The sequence below is a fragment of the Saccopteryx leptura genome, chromosome 1 (assembly GCF_036850995.1).
Source record: "Saccopteryx leptura isolate mSacLep1 chromosome 1, mSacLep1_pri_phased_curated, whole genome shotgun sequence".
NCBI lineage: Eukaryota > Metazoa > Chordata > Mammalia > Chiroptera > Emballonuridae > Saccopteryx > Saccopteryx leptura.
Window position 1 is genome coordinate 63,274,810 of NC_089503.1, and position 12,793 is coordinate 63,287,602.

Genomic DNA, 12,793 nt, shown 5'->3' on the forward strand with positions numbered 1-12,793 from the left:
AAGTTCTTTTTTTTTTTTTACAAATGTACTATAAGTCCCCAAAGTCAAACAGTAAGAAAATACCATGCTAAAAGATAGATTAGTATTTGAATCCCATTCTACAACTCTCTATTTGTCTAGGTTGGGTAATTTACTTAATTTTTCAGAGCTTGCTGGGTTACTGTGAAGTATAAATAATATAATGTAAATGGCATCACAGCAAAGTATTTAGGTCATAACAGATGCTTAGTAAATGGCAGCAACTATTTTTATTATTATTTTTCTTTTTCTCCAGGCCTTGGCCATCTCATATGCTAACAGGTGTCAATAGAATTGTTTTAAAATTTCTTTCTAGTTCTAAAAGACTACTCCATTGAGAAGTGAGCCATTTCTTTCTATTTTAAGAAATACTAAGATTTTTTTTTAAATTCAGATTTCTTTTTCCACATGGGAATTAAAAAAATTTTTTAAGACTTTATTCATTTTCAGAGAGGAGGGAGAGAAAAGGGGGGAGGAGCAGGAAGCATCAACTCCCATACGTGCCTTGGCCAGGCAAGCCCAGAATTTTGAACCGGTGACCTCAGCATTCCAGGCTGATGCTTTATCCACTGCACCACCACAGGTCGGACCCTAGAATTTTTTTTTTTTAAGTGAGAGGCAAAAAGACAGGGACAGACAGACAGGAAGGAAGGGAGAGAGATGAGAAGCATCATAGTTTTAGCACCTTAGTTTCATTGATTGCTTTCTCATACGTGCCTTGACAGGGGGGCTCCAGCTGAGCCAGCGACCCCTTGCTCAAGCTAGCGACCTTGAGCTCAAGCAAGGAACCTTGGACTTTAAGCCAGTGACCTTTGGGCTCAAGCCAGCGATTATGGGGTCATGTCTATGATCCTACGCTCAAGCTGGTAACCCTGCACTCAAGTTGGTGACCTTGGGGTTTTGAATCTGGGCCCCCAGCCTCCCAGGCTGATGCTTTATCCACTGTGCCACCACCTGGTCAGGCAAGAAATACTAGGATTTCTAATAGTGGGTTACAACTGCCCTTATTGTAATTTGTCAAAACGGTTGTATAACTGTGACAGGCAACATGTTCATTAAAGAAAGTGTAACTTACCAATAGCTTTGCAGCTTGAACTCGTACTACCCAGGAACCATCACTGACCATGTGGCAAATTTTTCCAAAAGCATCATCAACTAAGCGAATTTCTTCATTAGAAGAAGGGATTGGGACAATGCTAAATGAAAAGAAAAGGAACCACAAATGACAACATATAAGCCTAAAGCTTCAGGTTCAATAAACTAGGAACAATCTATGAAAACAGGCACAAGTAGAAATGATAACTGAATCATTAAAATCATAGAATGATGAAATACATTTCAGAGTAAACAAATGACTCTAGAAATACAAACTAACCCTTTTAGTTACACTACAAATTTTTTTTTCTTCCATTTTTCTGAAGCTGGAAATGAGGAGAGACAGACTCCCGCATGCGCCCGACCGCATGCGCCCGACTGGGATCCACCCGGCACGCCCACCAGGGGGCGATGCTCTGCCCACCAGGGGGCGATGCTCTGCCCCTCCGGGGCGTCGCTCTGTCGCGACCAGAGCCACTCTAGCGCCTGGGGCAGAGGCCAAGGAGCCAGCCCCAGCACCCAGGCCATCCTTGCTCCAATGGAGCCTCGCTGCGGGAGGGGAAGAAAGAGACAGAGAGGAAGGAGAGGGGGAGGGGTGGAGAAGCAGATGGGCGCCTCTCCTGTGTGCCCTGGCCAGGAATCGAACCCGGGACCCCTGAAGGCCAGGCTGACACTCTACCACTGAGGCAACCAGCCAGGGCCTACACTACAAATTTTTGCTGCCTTGAATAAAAGTGTTTAATTCACCAGAGATACAAAGATTTACAAAGATACCAAAAACTAGCTACCATAGAGTATTTTATATCTTTATGTTTATTCTATATTTGCATTGCTGTCAATATAGTAACTTTCAGAATAAATCAATATAAAACATTATATTTGCATATCTGGTCCTAAAAGAAGAAACAAATTCTAATTAGTCTTTTTCTTTTATAATATTTGTCTCTCCACCTCAAAGAATTACTGTGAAAATAAGTGATTTAATTACTGCAAAAAAATTTTAACCAGGAAAGCACTACACAAGGGATCATTATTCTCAAACCATATGGTATCCTTATCTGACATCTGTATTCACTAAAATGGACCCCAAACAATTTTAAAGATTTAAAAAGGGTAGCAGGGGGAGCTGCAAAGCACTAGAAGGACAATCTCATCCCTCTATTTATTCTTCATTTACAGAAGAGGAGCTTAGGACTCAGAGAGTGGAAGTATCTCTTCCAAGTTACACAGAAAGTTCATGGATGGCAGAGCTGAAGAGCAAAGACCAAGGCATCCTGATTTTCAGGGTCTCTGCTTTTCTGCTATTTCACACTGCCTTCCAAAAATCTAACCAACATTCCTTTTCTCGCAGTAGGCTTTTTGCATGGTGAGAGGAGAGAAAGATGGCTTAGCAACGAACAAAAGCTGGCTTACACCCACACTGACCTTTCAGGATAGAGCTGACTGACAACCCAGATAAGCTGGACTGCAGCACTGCGCACTTGTTCGTAGTCATCTGAGAGCAATTTACAGGCCTGCAAACAAGGATTCCAGAAGTCTGTTAGCTTAATGTGCCCCCAGGTGATGTTCAAACTATTTTCACAATGAAGACAGAGTGGCTGGATACGGATGCCAATCAAAATACTTGTGGGTGGTTTTAACTACTTGAGCCTCTGCCCAACAAAGAATTCTTGGCTTCTGTCAGCTGCTCTGAATTCTGACTGTGAACCCTACCACAGCCTGTGCAAGGAGAACCACAGACTGATAGCACAAAAGCCATTAGAACAGCACAATTCTGGCAAATCTGCTGGGAGGTAACACTGCTGTTCTCCCAGGCTCAAACACCGAAGATCAATTTTTTCCCTATCTGTAAAATCAAAGCATAAATTTCTGATTTACAATCTGTCTAAAATATACAATCTTAATGCTAAGCTGGCAAGCCAGATTTTTCTGTTTTACTTTGGTCTGAAATGGAATATCCCTACTCCACCTATTGTAATAGCAATACCCTAGATTTTAACAATACCCAGAACTACTGCATGTCTGAGATTTTAAAATCCTACATTCTATGCTCTGACCAGAACATGCTACTCCAACAGATCTTCCATTTCCATGACTTACTCCATCACACCTGCTCTTCAATCCCATTTAGCCTACCTACCCATTTAACCAGGGTTTCTCAATCTTGGCACTACTGACATTTTGGACTGAATAATTCTTTGTGAGGGGCTGTCCCGTGCATTCAGATGCTTAGCAGCATCCCTGGCATCAGAGGTCCCCAAACTTTTAACACAGGGGGCCAGTTCACTCTCCCTCAGACCGTTGGAGGGCCGCCACATACAGTGCTCCTCTCACTGACCACCAATGAAAGAGGTGCCCCTTCCGGGAGTGCGGCGGGGGGGCCAGATAAATGGCCTCAGGGGGCCACATGCGGCCCGAGGGCCGTAGTTTGGGGACACCTGCACTAGATGGTTGTAACACCACCCCTTCTCCCTCTCCCCATGGGTTGCAACAGTTAAAAATACCTCCTTTCCTAACCGACCTTTCACCAGCATCTGACATGATTGACTATGAGAACTCTGTCCTATCTTTTCTGGAATATATTTTTCTTTTTCCTCTATTTTGCTACGCCTCAGTTCCATTCCAGGGCTGCTCTCTTTTTCTTCTTCTTCTTTTTTTTTTTTTTTTGACGAGACAGAGAAAGAGTCAACAGATGGGGACAGGCAGGAAGGGAGAGAGATGAGAAACATCTATTCTTTGTTTCAGCTCCTCAGTTGTTCATTGATTGCTTTCTCATATGTGCCTTGACTGGGGGCTACAGCAGAGCAAGTGACCCCTTGCTCAAGCCAGCAACCTTTGGCTCAAGGCAGAGACCTTGGGCTTCAAGCCAGTGACCTTTGGGCTCAAGCCAGCGACCATGGGGTCATGTCTATGATCCCACACTCAAGCCGGTGACCTTGGGATTTCAGATCTGGGCCCTCTGCATCCCAGTCCGATGCTATATCCACTGCACCACCACCTGGTCAGGCAGGGCTGTTCTCTTCTGTCTACCTCTTAAATGTTAGACTTTGCCCATAGCTCCATCCTAGGTCTCCTTCCTACTTTCCCAGAGTACCCTCATGCCCTCCCAGATATTGATGGCTCCAAATATCCACCTCCAGCTCTGATCTCTCCCGAGCTCCAGACCTTCACAAATATTTATGGCCTAGAATTCTCATCATGCTTGTTGTCCCATCAACCATTCAAACTCATTAAAGCTGAAACAATTCATTAGGTACCCAATTCTATCTTATATCTCAAATTCTCCACAATCAGTCCATTCTCACTCCTATAAGGCTCTCATCATTGCTTGCCTAGTGTTAAAAAGAAACAACAGGCCCAAACTGGAGTCATCTGTGCTGAGCCCCACCAAAACTTAATACCTAACTACAGTGTCAGCTTCTTCCTAAAATGAAATTTTAAACCAATCAGCTGGAATTTCCTGGTTAGTACTATAAGGTAATCTGCCCATAAGACCCCCTATCTTCAGCTAAGGCAGTGGTTCTCAACCTTTCTAATGCCGTGACCCCGCAATACAGTTCCTCATGTTGCAGTGACCCCAAACCAAAAAATAATTTTGGTGGCTACTTCATAACTGTAATTTTGCTACAGTTATGATTTGGAATGTAAATACCTGATATGCATTATGTATTTTCCGATGGCTTTAGGCGACCCCACTGGGATCGCGACCCACAGGTTGAGAACCACTGAGCTAAGGGAAAGTAACCTTGCCCAAAATAATCCATTCTTTTCATTTCCTTGCCCCACCTTTTTCTGCCTACAAAAACCTTCCATTTGTATAGCCCCTCAAAACATCTTTCTATTTGCTGTATGGGAAGTTGCCTGATTCATGAATCATTCCATGAAGCCAATTAGATCTTTAAATTTACTTGGTTGAATTTTGTTTTTAAACACTACTTAACTGACATAGTCTTATACCACTAAATATATGAATCATCTGGTTAACCTTTCTTCCTCTGAGTCCTCAAGTTTCCTTTAATTATTTGGCTTCCCACAGTTTTCCAATAGGAAGAGAGGGGGCTGGTCCCGTCAACACAACCATTCTGAATTCATTCTACTTAAATTTCTAAAAGAATAAACTTGGTACACATCAGTCATAGGGGCTTGGCTAATTATCATCTTCCTCTGCAAGATAAAGCCACTTTGACAGGCTAACACAATCTGGTCTCTGTTCATGGACTTAGATTGCCTGACTCCAGAGCCCAGCAATTACTCTACAAGAGAAATACCACTTTGTAAGGCTTTTTGGTGAGGCAGTCATCGGCTTCTCCTAGTGATACTATATGTTCACGGTGTCTTTTACTACCAATACTACAACAATCATGTGAAAACTTTTCATCTGATCCCAGGGTCTTGCTCATCCAGGCTGTCAAGTGTGGTGCCCAAAACTGACTTCACTGACTTCATTTTTGGCCCAAGCACCAGAGATCAGCAAGACTACCACTCTCCATGTTCTGAACACTACACTTATCTCTGTATATTGATATTTATACTGAGCTACCTAAATCCTCGTAAAAGACTTTTCACATATACTAATCCTACTCAATTACATACCCCTCATTCTCTTCTTAGAATGTATTGTTTGAATACAACCTCACATTCATCTCAATTAACAATTACCACTATAAGCTAGCTGACAATCAATGTGTCACCCTCCAAGTTTCATGATACCTCCCTTCCCCTTGCAAACAGTCATTTAAGGTACCTGATTATAAATTGTTTGGTGTAATTTCAGTCCTCTTTCATGGAGCTGCAACTATAAAATCAAGATATAGTTTAAGCATTTGGAAAAGTATCCATATTTCCAATGTCTCCTCACAATCTTACATACTTTCCCCATTATATCAGATTTACATAGTTTCTGTAGCCAAAATCAGTCCTATATAAATAAGAAACCTGGTCAAAGACTTCTTAGTAGACATATTCACTTAATAAATCTAACCCATAGGCTCTCCCAAAGGGATATCAGAAGGGTATGAAACAATGATAAGAAGGCTGAGGAACAAATGATTAACACCATTGCCTCCTAAAAAGCACCCCTCCTACCCCGGTAAATTTCTCCTATATTTCTGAAACATGGAAGGTACAACCTGAACTGATTGTAATATAATAATATAATACACAGGGGGCTTCCATATTTCAGAAATACTGGTGAAAGCTACCAGAGAAGCCCCCAAAAAGCACACCTGTTATACAGAAATGTATGCCATTGAGTTATGTGATGCCACCAACACGTTTCTGAAAAGTATGTATAAGGCGTATCCTGGGGGCATTCAGAATGTATACAAGGCAGCATTAGCCATGTACAAATAAAAAACAAACAAATCAAACTGTCCCCATTCAGTCTCCACGATCACGTTTACCATAGCTTTTATAGCTGCTGTTCTGACACGGGGGTCTTGGTCACTGAAGTAATCCCCTATCATCTTTTGAACATCTCTGACAACTAGGCCTTCTGCATCCTTTGTGACACTTTTCTCCAAAGAGCCAAGATTGCCAAGTAATTGCAGACACTTATTTCTTACACTGTGGGAAGTATCTGTCAGGTGCTATAAAAAGAGAAGAAAAAAGGACATGATTAAGATACCTTAAAATAAAAAAAAAAACCCAAAAAACAAAAAAACCAAACCAGAAACAAAAGCACTCTATCAGCTTTAGGAATGACTTTGAACACTACATTCTCACTAAAGCCTGTCTGGTATCATGTTACTTGAGTATGTGTCTTCCAAAAAGAATCATAAGTCCTTAGAAAATATAAAGTAGACTCGTTTGTTCACCACTGCAGTACCATCAACTGACATTTTGCCTTGTAAAGGCAGGAGTGAGTACTTTGAAAATGGACTCTAGATTATATTTTATTTGCTATCAAATATAAAAACAAAATAGAAATTTATATATTAAAAAAATTTAATATCCATACAGTAATATATAAAAATCTTAAGTGTGCTACTCAATTAACTTTCACAAGATGAAAGCACACATATAACAAGCACTCAGATAAAGAAACAGAACAGCACCAACACCCAGAAAAGCCCCTTGTGCCACTTTCCAGGAATTATTCCCCCACCATCAAAAGTAGCCAGCATCTTTTTTTATTTTTTTATAGGGACAGAGAGAGAGTCAGAGAGAGGGATAGATAGGGTCAGACAGACAGGAACGCAGAGAGATGAGAAGCATCAATCATCAGTTTTTCCTTGAGACAGCTTAGTTGTTCATTAATTGCTTTCTCATATGTGCCTTGACCGTGGGCCTTCAGCAAACCAAGTAACCCCTTGTTCGAGCCAGCGACCTTGGGTCCAAGCTGGTGAGCTTTGTTCAAACCAGATAAACCTGTGCTCAAGCTGGAGACCACAGGGTCTCGAACCTGGGTCCTCCACATCCCAGTCCGACGCTCTATCCACTGCGCCACCACCTGCTCAGGCAAAAGCTGCCAGCATCTTAACTTTTTTAAGATTTTATTTTATTGGTTTTTAGAAAGAGGAGACAGAGAAACATATATATAAGGTCTACCGGAAAGTTCTGTCCATTTTTGGAATAAAATAAAATATAAATTTTTCTTACCATCAATAAACTTTATTTAATATAATTGCCATTATTATTAATGATTTCTTGCCAGTGTAAGGGCAATTTGTATATCCCATTTTTGAAAAATGTTTTATCTTTTGATGTGAAAAATTGAACCAGTACTTGTTTGACATCTTCTTCATTTTTGAATTTTTGCCCTTCAAAAAATTTTGTAAGTACAAAAACAAGTGATAGTTGGAGGGTGCTAAGTCTGGGGAATATGGTGGATGCGACAGACATGCTTCTGTAGCATTTCTTCCTTGTTGAAATTCGTAAAACTTACAGTGGTGTAAATGAACTTTATCAGTAGCCATAGGTACACTATCGCTTCACACATAAGACTAACGTGAATCAACTTTGTTTTAGTTAATTTGCTACGTCAGTATGTATACATTAAGTGATAAAAATAGATAGGCACACATGCGCCAAATAAACATGTGCTTACGTGTCGAAACTTGTGATAGAAACGGACAGAACTTTCCGGTAGACCATATATATATATGAGAGAGAGAGAGAGAGAAAGGAAGAGAAGGGGTGGAGGAGCGGGAAGCATCAACTGTAGTAGTTGCTTCCTGTACGTGTCTTGACCAGGCAAGTCTGAGACTTCAAATCAGCAACCTCAGGATTTCAGGTCAACACTTTATCCACTGCACCACCACAGGTGAAACTTAACTTCTAACAGGGGTCAGAAAACTTTTTGGCTGAGAGAGCCATGAACACTACATATTTTAAAATGTAATTCTGTGAGAGCCATACAACAACCTGTGTACATTATGCATTATCCAATAAAAATTTGGTGTTGTCCCGGAGGACAGCTGTGATTGGCTCCAGCCACCCGCAACCATGAACATGAGCGGTAGAAAATGAATGGATTGTAATACATGAGAATGTTTTATATTTTTAACATTATTATTTTTATTAAAGATCTGTCTGCAAGCCAGATGCAGCCATCAAAAGAGCCACATCTGGCTTGCGAGCCATAGGTTCCCGACCCCTGTTCTAACATATAGATTTTGCCTATTTTTGTATTTTAAAAATCAAATAGTGTCTGGCTCTTTTTGCTTAATATTATCTTTGTGAGATTAGAGATTACAGCATGGCATATAGATATGGTTCATTCATTCTCATTACTGTATAGCATTCCATTGTGAATATAGTATACAACAATCCATTTATCCTTTCTACTGTTGATAGAATCTGAATTATTTCCAGTTTTTGGCTATTCTGCATAATGGTACTATGATTACTCTATTTTCTTTTTTTTTTTTTAGAGAGAGAAAAAGGAAGAGAGAGAGGGAAGCATCAACTCTTGCTCCACTTAGTTGTGCAATGATTGCTTCTCAAATGTACCCTGACCAGGGATTGAACCAGCGACCTTGGGCTTGAGCCAGCAACCTCGGGCTCAAGCAGGCAAACCTGGGCTCAAGCAGGCAGCCGTAGGATCATGTTGGTGACCCCAGGGGTCATGCTGGCGACCTTGGGTTTTAAATCTGTGACCTCAGTGTTTCAGGTTGATGCTCTATCCTCTGCACCACCACCATCAGTCAGGCCTATGATTATTCTTGTAAAGGCAGGCCTATGATTATTCTTGTGGCTATTAGTATACATGTTCACATTTCTGTTGAATATATATTTAGGAATAGAATTGCTTGGTCATAGGGGATACTTACACTCAGTTTAAGAAGACACTGTCAAATAGTTTTCCAAAGCAATTGTATTAATTTAACAAATTTACACTTCCACAAGTAATCTATAAGTGTTCCAGTTTTGCCAAATCCTTGTCAACACTTAGTACTGTCAATCTTTTTTTCATTTTATCTCTTCTCACCATCATTTTAAACAAATATCAGTCAATTTTCTCATATTTAGTCCAAAGTAACTAAAATAAGCTGTTTGCATAATACAGTAACAGGAACTAAAAATACCTTAATGAAATGAGGTTGTGCAGTAGGTCATAATATGGTGTGAAAATCTGACTTTTAGACCTGGCCAGTGACTGAGTGGATAAAGTGTCGGCGGGGCGTATGGAATCCTGGGTTCACTTGCCAGTCAGGGCACACAGGAGAAGCAACCATTTGGTTCTACCTCCCCTCCCCCTTCTCTCCCTCTTCCTCTCCCTCAGCAAGTGGTTCCATTGGTTCAAGTGTGGCCCTGGTGCTGAGGATAGCTCCTTTGGAGCGCATCAGCCTCAGGTGCTAAAAATATCTCAGTAGGCAAGTGGTAGCCTCTGATGGGGTTGCTGGGTAAATCCGGGTCTGGGTGCACGCGGCAAAGTGCCTCACTATCTCCCCTCCTCTCACCAGAAAAAAAAGAAGAAATCTGCCTTTTACACTTTTTAGACTGAGGCCAACAGTAAGAAATAATATTATATTGCACCCTAGTACTCACACAAAAATATATAGACAGAAGGTTTAACAAAACAATATTACCATTACATCTTGTGATACACTGTGATATTTGAATTTTATCTTGTTTTTTTCAAAAAATACTGGTCAGCCTGACCTGTGGTGGCGCAGTGGATAAAGCATCGACCTGGAATGCTGAGGTTGCTGGTTCAAAACCCTGGGCTTGCCTGGTCAAGGCACATATGGGAGTTGAAGCTTCCTGCTCCTCCCCCCCTTCTCTCTCTCTCTCTCTCTCTCTCTCTTTCTCTCTCTCTCGCCCCCCTCTAAAAAAATGAATAAATAAATAAAAATAATTAAAAAAAAATACTGGTCATTACTCATGAAACTGACTACATTATCCACCAACAGATCCATGATATTCAGTTTAAAACACACTGGTACACAGAAAAGTAAATGGAACTTGAAATTGAAAAACCAGGGTTCTCTCCTTAGAAAAATGGCTAGTTTCAGGACTGGGTCAAGAAATATGTAAGGAGAGTCTGGGACATCTTGGGTCAGAAAGCAAGGAAGATGTCAAGAACTAACAGAGTCCAGCTCAAAAGGACACAGAAACCAATCTATAGTGGGTTCCCATTGTCAACAGTTATTATGACATCAAAAGAAAGCAATCAAACAAATCCAGAATGTTGGATATCCCATAAGACCAATTACCCAGTTTCTTCAATTAATCTATGGAATTTAAAGAAAAAACAAAAGGGGGCCCTATTACCAATTAAAAGAAATTTGAAAGACTATCCAAATGCAATAGATGGGTCTTTTTAGATCCTACTATAAAACATCTTATAAATATACCAAAACAAACCAATTATAAAAATATATTTTTAATACAATTAAGGAGATTTTAATATGAACTGGTATGAGATAAGGATTAACTGTTAATTGCATCATGATTATATTAAAAAATATTACTAGTTACAGGTACATAGAGAAGTATTTATGACTGAAATAATATGATGCCAGGAATTTACTTTAAAATACTAGAGCTAAAAAAATAAATAAAATACTAGAGCTGACAGCAAGAAAAAGAAATAATAAAAAAGATTTCAAATCATAAAAAATTGTCAAATTTACCCTCAAAACTAGAAAGAACAGCAAATTTCAAATTTTGTATAATAAAGGTATATAGGGTTAGGCAAAAGTAGGTTTATAGTTGTTCCTATGGAAAAAGACATGCAGACATGCAGCTTATGATTATAAAATAGCCATAGTCACTCAAAAAAATGTCACAATGACACAGTGCACTTAGGTACTATCTCATAAGTACTCAAATTCTGGCCTTCATTTTTCACACATTCTAGTAGCCTACTTTCTATACTCAAGTGCACTTTGGCAGAGTTCTTTACAAACCTATTTTTGCCCACCCCTGTATATATAAGAGACCTAGCTTTGCCCTGGCCGATTGGCTCAGTGGTAGAGTGTCGGCCTGGTGTGCAGGAGTCCCGGGTTTGATTCCCGGCCAGGGCACACAGGAGAAGCACCCATCTGCTTCTCCACCCCTCCCCCTCTCCTTACTCTCTGTCTCTCTCTTCCCTTCCCACAGCCAAGGCTCCATTAGAGCAAAGTTGGCCCGGGCGCTGAGGATGGCTCCATGGCCTCTGCCTCAGGCGCTAGAATGGCTCTGGTTGCAACAAAGCAATGCCCCAGATGGGCAGAGCATTGCCCCCTGGTGGGCATGCCAGGTGGATCCCGGTCGGGCACATGCGGGAGTCTGACTGCCTCCCCATTTCCAACTTCAGAAAAATACAAAAAAAAAAAATCTAAAAATGGTTTAATCAAATAATTTAGTTAATTCTTGCCTCCAAGTTATTTAAGCTACAGAAATGTGAAACACACACTGTATGTCCTCACAATGCATTAAATATAGTAAGGGCTCAAAATTATCTACCGCCTGACCTGTGGTGGCACAGTAGATAAATCATCGACCTGGAATGCTGTGGTTGCTGGTTCAAAACCCTGGGCTTGTCCAGTCAAGGTACATACAAGAAGAGAAGCAACAACTACGAGTTGATGCTTCCTATTCCTCCCCCCCTTCTCTCCTCTAAAAAATAATCAATAAACAAAATCTTCAAAGAAAATTATCCACCACAATAAGACACTGAAATTTAAAAGTTAAGAGAAACTTCTAGATGCAAAGCTGGCAATAAATCTCAGTTAATAGATCAAGTTTGTTTGTTTTTTAATAAACTATATTTAGTGTGGAAGCATCATTTCTCATAATTAAATTGCTGACAAAATCACTAGCCCCTGGAAGGTTGCCACCATTTTGACAACTACTATGATTTTTTAAGAAACTAAAATCTGGCCCTGGCCGGTTGGCTCAATGGTAGAGTGTCGGCCTGGTGTGTGCATATCTTGGGTTCAATTCCTGGTCAGGGCACACAGGAGAAGTGTGCTTTGCCACCCGTCCCCTTCCCCCTTCCACTCTCCCTTCTCCTCCCGCAGCCATGGCTCTATTGATAGGAGCACATCAGCCCCAGGCGCTGAGGATGGCTCTGGTGAGCCTCTGTCCCAGGCACTAAAAATAGCTCGGTTATAAACATGGCCCCAGAAAGTCAGAGTATCAGCCCAGATGGGAGCTGTGGGTCAGGGTGCATGCAGGAGTCTATCTCCCCTCCTCTCACTTGGAAAAGATGGACAAAAAAAATCTTCTAACTTCTATTAAGGTAATCGGG

At 40.8% G+C, this 12,793-nt stretch overlaps 1 protein-coding gene across 2 annotated transcripts in view; it reads right to left on the reverse strand.

Moving 5' to 3' along the window:
- INTS4 (integrator complex subunit 4) overlaps positions 1–12,793 on the reverse strand; it is a 148,573-nt gene that overhangs the window by 71,865 nt on the left and 63,915 nt on the right. For both annotated transcript variants that reach the window (XM_066369295.1, XM_066369288.1), the window contains exons 6-9: positions 6,516–6,701; positions 5,858–5,908; positions 2,539–2,627; positions 1,094–1,214 (exon numbers count right to left, since the gene is read on the reverse strand). In XM_066369295.1, coding sequence (XP_066225392.1) covers positions 1,094–1,214; positions 2,539–2,627; positions 5,858–5,908; positions 6,516–6,701 — 447 coding nt within the window. The remainder of the gene's footprint in view (positions 1–1,093; positions 1,215–2,538; positions 2,628–5,857; positions 5,909–6,515; positions 6,702–12,793) is intronic.